This window comes from Phyllostomus discolor, chromosome 3 (assembly GCF_004126475.2).
Source record: "Phyllostomus discolor isolate MPI-MPIP mPhyDis1 chromosome 3, mPhyDis1.pri.v3, whole genome shotgun sequence".
NCBI lineage: Eukaryota > Metazoa > Chordata > Mammalia > Chiroptera > Phyllostomidae > Phyllostomus > Phyllostomus discolor.
Genome location: NC_040905.2, coordinates 171250189 through 171267428, shown reverse-complemented (window position 1 = coordinate 171267428; position 17240 = coordinate 171250189). Strand labels below are relative to the sequence as shown.

Here is a 17240-nt window from a genome sequence, read left to right as displayed (position 1 = left end):
AAGGAGGGGACTTCATAAACATTGATTGTCATTTACAGAAAACATTCAGAAATCATGTGTGCATTATCAGGGAATGCTAACAGTATTCAACTAATAATTTACAGGACATAAAATAAGGACAAAACCTATTACATTCTAAAGTAATATAAAACTCTTTTCCTTAATTGTTAGGGAGTGCTGTTTTATTCTAGTATACTTATAATTAAAAAAAACTCAATGCTTACTTCCTACAGGACTCAGGCTGCAGTTTTACTCACGTACACAGAAATTAGGGCTTATATATTAAACAAGGAGAGAGAGATCAGAAAATTGTAGATTTTAAAACTATAGATGTCACTGGGTTTATTTGTAGTTTGCCTTTTGCCTCTATGGGGCAATCATAATACACGGTAATAACATAATTAAGCTCCAGAAAAATCAGTGGTGACTCTAGAAGGCATTATTCTTTAAAAAAGTATAATTATTATGCTTTTTTAGAGTGAATACTTTTATGTTACATACGTGTGGCAATGCAACTTCTGTGCATTGCCAACAATGGTGTGCATGCTAATGAGAGAGGCTACTGCCCGCTCGCATGTGGCCCCTCAGGGTGCAGCTGTGGTTGGCTGGTGCAGCCAGCCCCCAGGCAGCCCATGGTTTCCGCCGCTGGAGGACTTGGAGCCGCTCGTCGCTGTTTGCGTATAGGCTGGAGCTAAGGTAAAAACATTAAATCTCTGAAAGTTGGAAGTATATGAAAATCATTTCTCTCCATCCTAAAAGCAAGGAAGCATTGTCAGGGATTTCAAAAATACTGGAAAGTCTCATTTAAATCTAAATATCTTTTTTATTATTATAAATTGATCATCATAAAATACTAGCCTTTTAAAGTCATATTTGGGATGCAGGAAAAGCATCAGGTTCATCAGACTTGCTCCTGCCTGTGTTGTTACAGCTCATGACACCTTCAATTTTCCTCCCTCTCCATCTCTCCCCGCCCCTCCCCCAGGTTCTTTACAGCATTTATTTGGTGAAGGTCAGTTATGGCTTCAGCGAATGAGTAGTCTGACCTCAGGTTATAAGAAATAAACGTGTACAAAAATATTTTGTTCATCAGAAAGCAGAGTTTGTTTTCCTTAAGCTATTTCATGCAGAGAGGATTTAGACAAAGCCATTGCTGTAAGGAAAGATGACTTATTCAGGCAACATTTCTTTCTTATTTTTTTAGCTTTCCTTTTTCATATTGTCTAGTTCAGGTAGGGTTTGCAGTTCTTAGGCCAATCTTCAATGCAAATTCTTTGGAGCAGATTTAATTGACAGCCCTGTCCCTTTCTCAGCTGTATCACACAAAGAAGCGTACAGTTAACACCAATGACCTGTCAAGATGCTTCAACCGTTACACCAGTTTCTGAGAAGTACATAACACGCAGAAAGGAAGCAAGTACATATTTGCTCTTTGTTGGTTTTTCCCCCTCTAAAAAAATTGTTACAAAGTCTTATGCTTAAACAGAGACATAGAAAAATCAGTGTATTCACTGTCTCTAGTTATTTACAGCAAAAATTACAGAGACAGCGTACATCATATTAGACCTTCCACAAGCATATATTAAAAGTAATTACATTTGAAAAAATATTTTTATTTTTCCTCTACATTTCTACAATACATACTCAGTTTTCTGTGGGTGTAGTTTTCATTCTTGTGTGTGTGTGAATCAGATGAAGCAGACGGTGCTGTGCTTGGATGTGGGACATACCTAGTGTGTGTCTGCCTGTGGCTGTGACAGAGGCGTGCACACGCTCCCCGGCAGCCGCCGCCAGGATGATAGACACAGCTTCAGATAAGGATCGTGCTGTCCAGCTGGGGCACAGACACCCTGCACTTCCCTCAGCTGGGTTATTCACTTCCCGTAACCTTGTGCTTTATTTCTGGCCGTGACAACAATCACGGAGCTGCTTTTTCTGATCACTGGAGGTCGTGTTCACAGTCACGCAGGAGGCATTGTTGCTGTGGCCAATTCACTTCGGAGGAATTTCAGCAGCTTAGGAAAAAAGTGCACAACAGACAGCCCGCCTCCGCTGCATAGGAATCCACAGTCCCGCACTTCAGAACAGCGAAGGACTAATTCTCATGACCCTAGAATAAGTTCTTTAGACATGACCGAGGGAACATAAAAACTGGTTGCAGATAGGGAAGCCACGCGTTTAAAGAAACACATCGAGACCCAAAAGCATAAAAATTGTGCATTTGAATTTTGGAAAAAAAGTGGCAAGAAATCTGGCCAACTGGCTCTATGAAGCTGGGAGTCTGCGCAAGACAAACAGAAGTGTCTTTCATTAAATTGTTTTCATTTTTAGATTGCTGCTTTTCCAGCTGACCTCTTACTATATGCTGTAGTAGTGATAGTCAAATATGGAAACCAAATTGAGTGTCAGAAGGGCAAGATCTCCACCTCTCCCCCTCCCCCAACATCATTCAGAATTGTATCTGGCCAGATTTCTCCAGCCAAATAGGCCCCTAAATTTGACTATGCTTCAAACCAGACATTTCAAAATGTGAACCCTCTTCTGCTCAGAGATATGTTTGTCTGGGCTGCACCAAGCTCTGAATCAACTGACATTTACAGCTCAAGACATTTTAAGAGGGTCAGAAGCTTCAGCCTTTCTTCAGCTTCAGCAGATACTGGTTGGCTCTTGTGGGTGGGACATTTCCTTGCCAGTGCACCAGTGGACTCCTGTACTCATTTTGCATCGACTCCCTGGCTCCCTCCTTTTAGGCTTTTGAATTTTAATCCTTGCTTTAAGTGAACATGTATCCCTGGTCCTGATGTTTCCTTCCCACCCCAAATGGTTGTCAACTCTTCACTAAAGACCCATGTGGTTTTCTTATATTGAGTTGCTCCTTGTACTAACAGAAACAGAAAGTCAAATACCACAGCATCTAAAGCAGATGGTGGGCTTTTTGCTTTTCTTTATACGGGGGACTTTGTGCAAAACTTCACTACAGATGCACACCGTAAAGTTATGGCTGTTTCTGTTGAATGGTGGTTCTGTCGGGCACAGCCATCCTCGCCTGAGCTGACTGCCAATCGCACTAACTTCCTGGGAAACAAAAGCTTATAGAGAAAAAAAGAGTCAGGAAAAATTATTTCTTCTAAATTCCAATAGAAGTAGAACTTTTCTTGCATCTAGAATAAATGAAAACAGAGAACATGGAACAAAACATACCTCATTTGTGTCTGACATTTTTTTAAAAAGCTGTTTAAATTTTAGGTTGTCCTCAGGACACAAGAATTGTTTTTGCATTCCAACCTAGCACACGTGGGACTATAGAAGTGAGTGTGAGTTGACTATCCACGTGTACGATTTTCTACAAACAGTTCAGCTTGACTGCTGTGATCAGACAGATGAGAGAGAATATACTGATGCCTCCCCAACACCTCTTGTTAATATTCAGAGTTCATTATAATTTAGGGTTTCTTAATTCTGTCAAAAAAAGTCTGATTACCCATGTAATTCAGAGAATACCACTGTATCCTCTGTTTTTACCAAACCAGTGGTCTTTTAATCCAGAGCCCTGAAAACAGTAGTAAAACAAGGGAAATCTGGGAAGGCTGTGTTTGAAGAGTACATCTTCACCTTCGGCTTTCAGTCTTTGGGGATAAAAGAGCCACAGAAAAGGGGACACAAAGGTGGCCCAAGTCATGGACAGTGGGGGTGTATGAGAGAGGTTAGGTGGCTTTGGGATGCCCCTTTCTCCTACATTCTCTCCAACATTTGCCTTTCCTTTCACAGACCTCAAGTAGAGCTTCACCTCCCTTGTTAAGTTCCTCTAATGCCATCGAGATCTCTGTCTTCCCTTGTGCAGGATGTGCAGAGGCAGCTTGGGCCCGCTGAGGGATACGCCGTCCATAAAAGGAGCAGCTGCATCATCTGGCTCTTAGCAGATGTTAGAAAATGAGACTAAGTTGTCCTTACTCGCGAGCAACCTGTCAGCAAGTCCACATGGTAAAAGTAGTTTGAATTTTCAATTTACAACATGAAGTTACCGCTCGTTAGTCTGAAAGCCTTGTCAGAGAGGTTTTCTTATTGGCATATTGAGTTTATGCCCTTTACATTTTGTTGTCATTTTCCTGTTTTTTTCCTTCTCCCCTCCTCCTTGATGTACCTTTTTTTAAAAAATAAAACATCCCTGAGTGGATACAGTGCAACATCTGCATCAAGCAGTGATTGTCGTTTACGAAGCGTGGAGTGGAAAGGACAGACCCTGGGCTATTTCCTCCAGTGCACACTTCCTCATCAATGTGTTGTGAACATGGGTGAGTGTTCCTGGGGGAGGGACAAAGATTGCACGTGGTAAGGGGAGTTGTTCTCACCAAAATTTCAAAATACCTCGAGACGGAGTCACAGCAGATGTTTAAAGGGCAGCTGTTAAAAGTGCTTTGTTACCATTGGAAATGTCACTTGGTTCACTTCTAAGGGACAGATTTGGCAACCGTGGCGAAAACCCAGAAATCTCTCTTCTCAGCTGAAGTGGGCCGAGTGCGTACTGGTTTCCACCGTTCTGCGCTGGTTCGGTCTCTAGCCGATTCCTGTCCCCTTGCTTCAAAAGGTTTGTGCCGTCCCAATTAAATGCTTGCACTAGTGGAAATGACACAAATTCAAATCCAGTACCTCCTGAGGCAAATGTGGGGAACAATCTTTTTCCTACACCACCCATGGGACAAGGGAAGAAAAAAATTCTCAGCCACTTCATCAATTGAGCCGATTTAAATCCTCTAAGGTAAATTGGGAGAAACAAATGATCCTCTTTGCAACTGAGCAGGAATTACAGGCTGACAATGGAAAACACTAGGCCCACAGAACGATGAAAACAAAGTCTGACATAAGTTCAAAGCTCAAAGGGAAACACCAAGTAGACACATTGCACGTTGCCTATCACAAGCCAATCATAAAACATACATTGCATTTGGAAACGGCTTGGTTTAATTGAGCGCCTTCCATTACCCTGTTTTCCTAGCAATCAGTAAAGTAATCTTTCCATTAGAAGGAAATATGACTCTTGGAATTAATTCTTTATACAAAGAGCTAGCAGGAGTGACATTTACACCAAAAAGAATGGCGTCCCTGTAGCGGCATAATAAGCAGTCTACAGCTGTCTTCTTAGACACTGAAGTTAATGTGGTTCAATGTAGTTAAATTAATTGAATATAACAGTAGTTGAGAAAGAGATTCATTATTTTAAAGTCTTTTTATTTTTCCCCATTGGTTTGGAATTCATCAATCATGAGGTGGGAAAAGACTCTGTTTTCTAAAAGCAAAGATGAACACGACTGTGTGATCATCAGTGGGGAGCTGTGTGGCCACGTGGAGATGGCTCTCAGCCTTGGAACTTCAGGACGGCACAGGAGATGGCCAAGAACTCGAAGCGTCCCCTCATGGGAACCTCACGGAGCAGGTGTGCTTGTGTGTGCACGTGTGGGTGTCTTTGACCAGGAAAAAGGGGCAGGTATTCATGCATGGATGGCTGGGCTACACTTACGGGAGATCATAATTTTCATTGTTTTATACATAAAGCTCTCCTCTACCTCCCTTTAAAAAAATCTTATTTTGGACCAAATAAGACCAAAGGCACAAGGCCTCAGACCACAGGCAGAGCTCACTCCTCAGAGTTTGTGCTTTTTCTGGTGGTCAGATTGATGGAAGAACAGGTGGAGAAGTGCGAATTTGTACTTTGAAGCCTCAATTTCTGAATCCTCATCTCACCTCTTGCATTTTGTACTTTTAAAAGTTGCTGAGCAAATAATCCTAGGCTAGGTGGAGGAAGTCATTTCAAACTGCACAAAAAATAGTGTTGGCTTTGGGGTGTATTTGTTTTATAAAATAACTCGGGTCTTTTTTCCCAATCTGTTAAGTTTTTGCTATATTTTTAGAAAACAGTACATTGGAGTTGGAAAAAAATTAGATGCTTCTGATTAAAGGACATAAAAAGTCCTGCCTCCCCCTTTATTGCTGCTTTTTCTTAAAAAAAAAGACGTATTGAAGATTAAAGAGAATACATATAAAGAATTACTTCTTTGTGTATTTCTTTTGTATTTCTTCTTTGCCAAGAAAAATGGTTAGAGATAGTGTTTACAGGAAATGGCATTGGGACCCTGGCTTCTGATTTACTTCTTTTACTCTAATTTCATTAGAAAAGATTGCTGGTGGTCATAATCTACAGACTGCGTTTCTCTGTTGAAGACACAGTAAGCACCAAAATCAAGTTTCTTTCACAATCTGAAAGCCAAAGAAAAAAGTGTTTTGTGTGTTCTGGTGAAAAATCTATTGTTTGGTCAAAAAAGTCCTGGACTCCACGATATTACGTGTAGCCTAATTCTTAAAACAGGAAAATGGCTCCAAATACTTGTATTTTTTTCCCCAATGTGTACCATCTTGACAAGGCTTTGATGTCATTGACAGAAACAGAGTTTTATACCAAGGCTGTGCATTATAATTACTCTTTTGTAGACTTATTTCTGAATCGGTACCATCCTGCCATTGACTATAGATGAAAACTCTGGTTGGGAAAACAAAATCCCGATTGTCTAACATAAAGGTAACATATAACACAGAAGGTAAATAATATAAGAGCCTGACTGAGTCTCCTTTGCTAGTAGGTATGATATTTTAAGCCACAGTGCATGTGCATGTATTTCTCATATATAATATGCTCAGATATTATATACTTATTACATAATGCACAGTGCTTTCCAAGACAGCTACAAATTTACACATGCATCAACTACCTAAAAACATAGAAATAGGTGAGCCTATTAAGTGGAATTTTCTTAAATTATATTTGAACAATCAACAGGAAAAGTAATCATGTAAAGTACCGCTCTGTTCTCATATATATCTACAATAAAATTCTATAAACAGTTGTCTCCCAAAACATACCCAAATAAAATTAAAAAAAGATAACACCCAGTGTCCTATATTTGTATATTTATGGTCATTTCAAAACAAACAAACAAATAAAAGAGCCCCACTCAGGTGCATATTTACATTCTTCAAACTGTAGCGGTGAAAAATAATTCTATTAAGTGCAGGACATTCCTAATGTTGCAGTAGTGACATTTTTCTTAAGTCTTCATGAACACATTGCTTTTGTCTTAATGGTGATGCATTCCATAGCTATGAGACAGTCCTGTCTTTGCCTTCATTTGCAGACGGTGGCACAGTCAGGATTAAAGAGCTCCTTGTACAACGGAGGAAAGAGTGTATTCACTATGTCTGGATGCGACTGCTTAAATACCTGCAGCTTCTCCCCGTGCAAGTTGCAAACTGCCGTGATGGTTGGTATCTTGGCTATTAACTGCAGAATGGAGGGACAGGGAAGGAGACAAAGGGGGAAGCTCATTAGTGCTCTGTCTTCTGAATCAGTGTCTTTCTTGGCCCCAGATGAAGGGAAATGGCTTTGGAAAAAGATGTTCAGAGAGAAAGAAGGCTCACTTTCAGCTTTTCCTTTGGAACAAAACAAAACAAAACAAAATGCTCTCACCATGGCCCCTCCCCCCACTTCCTCTAAAGGGAAAATAAAGAGAAAAGAAGCCAGACCAAGCTTTCCGATTCACTGATCTTAAATAAAGTGTGTATAGGAGGCAGTCTAGGTGCTGTGTTGGAGTGGGTGCTCTGCAAGCAGGCTGCCTGAGCTGGAATCCTGGTTCCAAAATAGCTAAATGGCTGTGTGGCTGTGATAGACACAATGTTGCAGCTTTCTCATTTGTAAAATGGGCTTAATCACAGTAACAACCTCGCTGGGTTGTTGTGTGGACTGAAGGAGGTAATTCTTAGAGAAGTGTTAAGAATGCTGTCAGCATGAAACACAATTGTTAGCCAGTATAATCAGTACCTCTTATTTTCCGCAGGGTTTTATGATGTGAATATTAGATTTTTAGTTTTGGGAAGTGACCACACTAGGAAGGTGCAGCCTAAACTGTAGGCGGTGTCATTCAGAATTGCCTGCACTGCTTTGCTGTGGAGCTCACTGGCCTGCCTGTATCCTGCAAATCCTTTGCTGCTGTAATGCATAAAATGAAGCCAGCATTTAATCAAGAGAAAATATGAGACATCGCTGGCACTTAGCTCCCTTAGGGAGATGCTTTAAAAATAAAAGTCTTTGTGAGAATATCCACTTCCAATTGTTAGGTGTTCTAGTGTTTTATGTACATAAGTTCTGTACGTATATAGTTCAAATACCCAAAAGACAGTGTTCTGTAATAATTTAAAATATCCGCGGTTTGACAAATCCTATATAAGTCTTAGGAGATGAACAATTATAGCTTTTAACATACTTATAATTTAGGGACACTTAGAATCCATCATTTAGTGTCAAAATTAGCCTAAAACCACACGTCATTGTGATCCTGTTACTGTGGGAATGAGATACGCTGTCATATAGAGAACAGTGTTACAAAGCGTAAGCTTGATAGATCATATAGCTCACCAAAGGTACCCTTGAAAGTGATGATAAAATAGAATTCAATAAAACTCATCTAATCACCAATTAGTCTCACTGTGCTCCCTACCCTAAGGCTTCATAATAAGAAACCATTTTAGTCTTCAAGGTAAAAAAGGAAATAGATAATGTTACTTTGTGGTTACCCAAAATCAGAAGTATGTTCTCTTTCATTAACTTTTTTAAAGAATTGATGACAATATAACCATGCTATGAGCAATTTAAAAATAGCTTTATGTTAGGAGCTGTTGACATGTTCATTAAAGGGTTCTAGCACACAAAAAGAAATCTGGTGTTCAGACTTCCCATTCTCACTGCTATTTACTGCTATAGGGATGGAAATAAAAAAGGAGAATGAAGACTTTCTCTCCAACATTATGAGTTGCTTAAACTTACAATAGGCACTCTGCTAAACAGCAGAAGACAGGAAACAGTATGGTTCTTGCTAATAATCCACTTGGAAAGACAGATGTGAATAAAGTGACCACATAGTCCAAAGCAGACGGAAAACCTGTGGTGCGTGCTATAGAAGAATGGTGCTGGAAGTGGTGGATAATAGGATGTCCTGACCTCTTCTGGCAGGCCAGGGAAGGCTTCCCTTAGAAAGTGCCACTACAGTGGGCTTTGAAGGAAGAGTGAGAGCTAACTACATGCTGGGGCAGGGGTTATATAATATGCCCCAGGAGCAAATGCAAAGATGCTCTGCTTGCTTGGGGCACTGGAAGGAACTGAAGGAAGTTCAGTGTCACTGGAGTAGTGGACAAGCATGTTCAAGGATACAGCTGGAGAGGTGGGTATGGCCAGAAGTCACAAGGTCTCAGTTTCATTGAGGCCTTTGTAAGGGTTTTAAGGAAAAAGGAAAAAAACAGACAGAAAGATGATCAGAATCTCTCATTCTGAAAGATTTGCTTTGGGCCCAGCGTGTAAAACTGGGTGTTTACTATGTTTTCATAGGTAAGGAATGTACAAGTGTCCACTTAACTAGAGTTCCTTGGGAAATTATTCAAGCTCTCTTAACCATCTGGTTCACACAGAAGGAGACTATAACAGTTTCAGAACACTTCTTGCACATTACAATTCTCCCTGAAATAGCTATTGAATGCAGAGAGGCTTTGAAAGCTTTCTATAATCATCTGCAGTTGAACTGATGATGTGCAGAGCTCCTGAAACTCTCAGAAGTAACTCCAGAAAGCTTGTGCATCTTTAGCATGCATAAAAATTGCTGGGGTGCTTCCTACACATGTAGATTGCTGGGATCTGCGTTTTCGTTGGGATTATGTTTTTGTTGGTCTAGGAGGGGCTCAGACTCTATGTCTGAAATGAACATCCCGTGGGGATGCAGATGTACTGGGTCCCCGTTTGAGAAACACTGCTTCAGAAGTTCAAAGCTTATATGTTTACAGCTGTGTTTCAAAACTGAAAAGTAAATTCTTTATCATGTTCGAAACAGTCCTGGTAGCTGAGTGTAAAGTTGGCAGCTTTTCAGGAAATAGGCAGGGAAGTTATACCTAGAGAGTGGAGAGTCCCTGGGCTTAGTTCTGTTACTTTGGTGAGGGACAAGTAATGCCTTTCCTGAGCCCCCTGACGCACCGGAGAGGATTAGCCTAGTGATAAAGCAATACGGGCTCTGAAGCACGTCTGCATCCCGGATCTGCTATTTACAGCTAGGTGATCTTGGGCAGGTCACTTACCTCTCAGCTTTCTTATCTGTCAGGCGGCAATCAGGGCAGCCCCCACCTCAGAGGGCTGTTGTGAGGGTTAAAGGGGCCAACACACAAACTGCCTAGAGCAATGCCTGGCACAGAGCAGCGACACACGTGTTAGGTGTCACACTTCCGTGCCGACAAAATGCTTCCTTCAAGGGGAGAAATGTGTAGTCAAGGCCAGGCTTGTTTAGCCAGATGGGACGTAGGGCAAGACACCTGCTTAGTCCTGAACCAGAACCAAAGATTGAGCCTCTGTACATTATGTGTGAATACAAAACCAGCCATTTACTTTTACTGAAATAAAAGCAACACATTAATTTTCATGTTCTTGTAGCGATTAAAGTACATCGCTCATTTAATAAACTGTGATCCATAAAGTAGAACCCTAGGAACTAAAATTCTTAAAGCACCTTTCTGTTTCTTTAGGGAAGGAGCGGCATGGGAAATTAAGTGTATGTATGAGAGGAGGCCTGAAATCCTTCTGCACTTGCTCATCTGCACCAGAATTATTTAACCCTGCATTTGGCTTCAGAAAGAGAATCTGGACAGGCTCTTGCTTTTTTCCTGCCTGAAATTGGGTTTAAGAGGCACCTGATTCAGAAATTCATTTTCCCCTCTTCTATGGGATTGGGATTCCGTCCCTGATGCTCATCTGTAGAATGGGCTGAACGGTGAGAATAGCTTTTTGTGAACTAGCACTGGGACCGCTTGGACAAGGAACACCGAGAAAGGCAAAGGGCTTCCTCAATCTCTGTGCTCTCAGAAGAGGCCGATTTAAAGGCACCCAATCAGCTGTGGAGATGGAGGTGCTGACAGGGGCATCCATCACTGTGGAGGCAGGGTAGGCCATGAGGCCAGGCATGCGGAGGCAGCAGCAGCACTTGTCAGAGCCCAGAAGAGCCTGGTGGAGGGAGCAGCAGGCAGTCACTTATTGCTCATTAATATTATGTACTACCACTGGGGGACCCCCATTTCAAAGGGAGCTCCGAGCAGCCGCAGCAGCAGTTAATGGCTCAACAACTTTTTAAACAGCTGGGGAGGTGATCCAGAAGCACTTGGAGATGGAGGGGGTAGTCAATTTCAAATCATCATGAAATTTCTTCATGTTTAAATAATCCCTGTAGCAGGAGTAGACAGAGGGTCTATAAAAAAGGCATTGTACCTCTCTCTCTTTCTTTTTTTTTTTTTTTTTATAAAAAGGAAGCTTTAGCTTATACTTACAGGGGTCTAGAAGGAAAAAAAATCAGCCATTCAAGAAGAGATAATAATTCTATGCCTCCTTCCAGAGGGTAGTTTTATGAAAAAAAAATCCATAATTTTATGACTGGAGTATTTGAAGTTGAAAAAAATGAAACATGAAGAATGTAAAACTAGTGATCTTGTTCCTATGGGCTCCCCAGCCACCTAGACGCCCTCCAGCCTGATGCAGGAAGCTGACAAGGGCTCGATCAAAGTGTAAGAAACTTCTGAGGCACTGATACAAACAGGGCACACGTGAGGCTAAACACATCCATTTCACTTTTGAGCTTTTATTTAGTAACCTGGTAGTGTGATACTAGAAAGACAATCTTCTGTCTCTGTGTTGATGATGCAGTTTTGTTATTCTAATGCTAGAAACAGACTTAGGAATTAAGAAGTTAGTGAACCTGTCGGCTTGTGCCTCTCCCAGCTTGACGATCAGAGCTCGCCCTGGGAAGGCTGAAGCCTTCCAGATCTGAGGGGAGATGAACCTCAAAGGAACAGGCATCTCACCACATGGTGCAGCCATTCTTCTCGGCAGGGCATTCTGTTCCCATAGCTAATCTGAGATCTCCATTGCTTTTTCGTTAACATGGCATAACTTCAGGCTCATACCTGTGGAGGAAGAGATCTTCGAGGGCTGCAAGATCTTAGAAAGACTATTTAATAATGATAGAAAAAGAAAATAGTAATAGCACTGCTGTCATCTTTCCTTGGAGGAATAATATTTTCTATAAAAGTATAGAAGAAAAGAGAAACCCCAGTCGGGGGCAGGTAACTTCCTGGCCAGCCAGGAATAGGAAAGAAGAGAGGGGTGACAGAGACTCTGAGCCCAGCCAAATACCTTCCCCACGTAGACACCTCCACACCCTGGAAGACTCAGAAGGGGCTTATCAGCATAGAACTATGGGTCTGAAAACACCCAAAAGGGTGGTGTGGCCCCTGACTCCTGGAAAGGCAGCATCTATAGCTGCTATCTATGCAAAGCACAAGCATTTGCACACTGTTTTGAGAAGTGAGTCAAAGGCATGGTACTCACTGAAGTGTTCTAGTTGTGCAAACATAAAAATAACTCTCCCTCTAGGCTCTGCATATGGTGAGGTGAGCAGGCTTTGTGGTCTGAGTTCTCCATGCCTGCCCGTTGGATAAACACATGTGTTGTCATGGAGTTTGCCACTTTTAAACTTCACAATCCAGCTTTGGGTAAGAACATACCTCCAGGAGTGTTGCATATATTTGTAGGCATGCTGGGAAACATATATATGCTACCTAACAATATTCTACAACTCTAATTACCCAAGAGACACAGCAGAAGGGGCTGAACTGGAGAAGACTACATTGAGAAGGCTCTAGCTATGACCTCGACAAAGAGGCTACTCTTAGAAAAGGGCTGGGAATTTGTACCTGAGGGCAGGATACAAGCAGACACGCAGACCCATGTTTGCCCTTGGCTGTGAGTACACTGCCTCAACCTGGCACTAGCTGGACTGGCTCCTTTTCTCCTTCTCCCTCTGTTGCTCTGTGCAGGGCCACAAGAATGGCAGACTTAGTGACTTGTAATAAGGAAGCCCACAGGCCAGAGAACAGAATCATCACTGGTCTTTGCAGTTCTAACATGCACAGCTTTCTCTCCCATCCTACCCCCGCCCCCCTACCCCCCACCCCCGGCCACAGAAGTCAGTGGTCACGCTATTATTAGCTGAGTGGAGAAAGAGCACCACCAGTTCCTAAGCCCAACGGCAGCCCTCACCCCGGGAAGTGAGGATCTCAAAGAAGGTCATTGCAGCACCTACAGGGCAAGGTGACAGGGACCCACTTTGAAGCCTGACAGGAATGCTGACTTCTGGACACAGGCTTTGTGAACACTGTATGCTTTGCAGCTTTGGGCCAGAGTATCAGCCTAGACTAAAACACAATATGCACAGAGTACTGATTTGAAGTACTTGGTGATATGAGTCTCTTTCTTCACTTATTGTAATGGGAGAACATCCACAGAATCTTGAAACTATCACACTGGACTGAGCATTGAAGGGCAAAAGAAGATCTTAAAGAGAAACCTTTGTTTTTCTCTTTTTAAATCAAAGAATATGATGCTGAAGGGACTTCAATGACCATCCAGTGCAACTGACTCATTTCCCAGACAAGAAAAGTAAAGCCCAGAGAACAGATGGGCTGCCTCCCGTAGTCAGATGGGGTTTAGAAAATGTACATGTATATTATAAATATATGTGTGTGGATTTTTTTTTCATGAGCTTTAGTGAAAGTGACCAGTGTCATCTTATTTACTGACTTTTCAAGTCCAGGTTCCAGCCAAACCCAACTCTTATTCATAGCTCAAATACACCTTGTGCTCTCTCACCTCCATACCAGGTCCCCAATCACCTGGAATGCTTTGTCCCACCTCTTCACTCTCTCACCCCTCCAACTTTCATTTTTTGAAATAGTTTTCATCCATTGGTAATTAGCTCAAATATACCATCTCTTAGATAAAAATTCTCTGCCAAAATAGAATTTCTTCTCTCAACAAACTATCTATTATGAACCACACAGCTTGCTTATGTTTAATCTCATTTTGTCTTCAGAATAACCATATGAGAGCAATACTGTCTACAGCCACATTCTACAGATGAGGAAACTGAGGCACAGAGAGGTTAAGTCACTTGTCCAGGGTCGCTCAGTGAGAAAATGGTTTTGATGGGTTATTACAAATATACTACATATTATCTGATGAGGAAAGAAAACTAGATTCTTTATTAGAGTATTTTTTCCAGACAAATAAATAAACAAGCTAATTAATATAGAGAGATTAAGACCTTTTAGTGAATGGACATAAATTTCTGGAATTTCAAAACCTCCCTTGGTCCAAATTTGCTCAAAAGCAAAAGGTACTGCTACTCAAACTTTAATTTCAGGAGGTGGACATGTAGAAAGTGTGTTGGAGACTCTTCCTTCAGAACAAAGTCCACTGACTGTGTGTGAGCCCTGTACCTCTCACCTGATGTCTGTTACTCCTGTTCAGGGTGAAACTGGGTGGGAATATAAGTACTCTTTGCACATTACACAGAAGATCTACCCCCACTGGGGATTTAACCTGAACCCCTGTATTTCAATACAACATTTGGGTATGTGCGCATTTTTCTGGAGATAAGTTTCATAATGTTTATAGCCTAAAGGGCCTATAAATAACATATAGTAAGAGTGGTCCTCACTGTTTCAGAGGTATTGTGGAGACCTGAGAGCTCCATGACTACGAAGGCAGAACGAGCATTTCTGAAAAAGTGAGAAGACTCTGTGGTAGGGTAGAATAAATTTCTTGGATTTAAATGAAACATTTATTCCATCTGGATACTGTGGTTTTGATGAGAGGGTATCCCTATTATGTCTGTGAAGACATCGTCCTTAAATCATTCAAGCCGTCAGGAACTCGAGAGACTTGTCCATCCCCTCCCCAGCACCTGACGGGTGATGAATCCGAGTCTTAGACAGATGCAGTGACTCATCCAAAGCTACACAGTTGAGAGCTGGGATAAATAAGAGTCCAGTTCTTATTCTGTTTCTTGATGCTTCCGCATTAGTTTACATACATCCAAGTAAAATGATGACTGATACAAGGAAGGGTCCATGCAAAAACCCAATACCCACACATGACCTGTGCAAGCAATGCTTTGTCATCTGGCTCCAGTGAATTTCACACAAGAGACTACCCTCCTCTAATGCTTTCTCTGGTTTCCAGCTTTGTGACATTATTTCTATAAGAAAAGAACTGAATGGATGTTAACTAGACTTATTGCGGTGGTCATTTTGCAATATATAATATAAATATCAAATCAGTATGTAATACACCCAAAACTATATAATGTTGTATGTCAATTATATCTAAAAAAATTTAAAAATAAAAGAATTGACTTATGTACTTTTCCCACTAAAGATGGCAAAGGGAGAATTAACCTGACTTACAGTCGGTGTTTCCATTTTTTTTCTTGACATTAAATAACTTTCATTCTTCAATTTCTCTGTCTCCTTTCCAACTCAAATACCTTAAATGACCAGTACCAGGATAACAGAAGGTAAAAAATGGTTTAAGCATGAAACACTTTTGTTTTTCAGATGAAATACTTCACTTTCTTTGATTTGTTTTCCTATAGCTGGGGTTCAGGTCCATCAATACCTTCTTTCCCTAAGGATGTCACTCTCCTCTCAATCTATTACAATCCACTAGTCTCCTTTTTAAAATGTACACTCCTTTAGGATAGTAATAACCACAAGGTCACAGTGTATTAGAATTCATGCAGTATATGTATTTCATTTGAACATCAAAACATACCTATACAGGAGTAAGGAATTATAATTTTTATTTTACACACGATGAAACCAGAGTTTTCTGAAAAGCAGAAAACACCCTTAAACAGAATAGCAACAACTTTCATCTAACTCTGGATTTTATCAAGACTTTAATTTTGGTGTGGTAAATATGGGGACAAAAGTTTATGGGAGATCCCAAATGCAAGAAACACTCCCCTTTAATTAACTAGATGTATTTATGCATATATATGCTAATTATGCAATTATAGAGACAAAAGCATATCTTCACAGTGCCATCTTTTCTGTCCAGAGGATCTGAAAGCATGTTGCTTTGCTCTTAACTGAGAGAAAACTGAAGTGCAGAGAGAAGGTGATTTGTTCTTTCCCACGTAGTGCAAAGTTACACCAAAGACAAATATCACTCTACAGTGTGGAAATGTTCTTCCTAGGATGTGTTAATTTAAATAAAATAGTATCATAAAAGAGCAGGATATTTAACTCATTAAGGATTTTTATAACAATACTCTTTATGTGCAAAGTAAAATCTGATAGTGTCCCCAATAGAGTCTTCCCCTCGTTTTAAAATAGAGAACTTCAAGAGCAGCGTGAGAGGGTTTTCCCATGAATAAGCTCCATTTCCTAACTGCTTACCCTCTAAAAAATTTCAGTTTTTAAGAGAGCAAGATTCTTGAAAGTCTGAAATAATTCTGGCTCTCAGAAATATTCCACTTCTTAAAAAAATCAGAGATACTTTAAAATCTAAAATAATGCTAAGTATCAATTATTAGAAAACTCTTTCTTCCTTTTTATGATCACTTTACTTTGGTAAACAACTTTTCTCAGTACTCTTTTTAAACATCACTATTCTTAAGCTGAGTCAAGAAACTGATGGCATGTTGCTTGCTTTTACTCATGAGACACTTGTCATTTTGAAAGAACCCCAGGGCAAATCTTGAGTGAAGAGATTAGAAGTGAAGGGAACTTTACATGGAATCAGTCTAATCTACCATCCTGAGTAGCACCATCATTTACAATATACCTGAGAGGAAAGCAAGCAGTATCTATTAGAATATGGCTAATGACGGGGAGCACCCTGATTCACACAGTCCGTTCAGTAACCGTCAGCGTTTCATAGTTATTCCTTATTTTGAGTAAAAATCTACCTCCTCTTACCTTTCTCTTAGACCTGACTCCTAAGTGGCACAAAATCTCTACTTGTGTCTGTCACAAATGAATTCTGAGGACTTGATTCCTTGCTTCAAACTTTTTGTTTTTCAAATGAAATACCTCATTTTCTTTGATTTGTTTTCCTATAGCTGGGGTTCAGGTCCATCAATATCTTCTTTCCCTAAGGACGTCATTCTCCTTTCAATCTATTGCAATTTACTAGTCTCTCTTTTAAAGTGCATACCTCAAAATTATGCACCTTTGGTAACTTCTAGAAATTGGTTGGCTGAGAAACATCTCTTGCTTTATACAACTAGCCCTCCTTTGCTCATTGTACTCTCAGTGAGAGTGGG

At 40.7% G+C, this 17240-nt stretch overlaps 1 protein-coding gene across 2 annotated transcripts in view; it reads right to left on the bottom strand.

Annotated features, from left to right (window-relative positions):
* Positions 1-1210: 1210 nt before the first annotated feature.
* Positions 1211-17240, bottom strand: part of RORB (RAR related orphan receptor B) — a 191052-nt gene continuing 175022 nt past the window's right edge. For both annotated transcript variants that reach the window (XM_036021745.1, XM_036021744.1), the window contains exon 10: positions 1211-7330. In XM_036021745.1, coding sequence (XP_035877638.1) covers positions 7175-7330 — 156 coding nt within the window. In that variant the 3' untranslated portion in view covers positions 1211-7174. The remainder of the gene's footprint in view (positions 7331-17240) is intronic.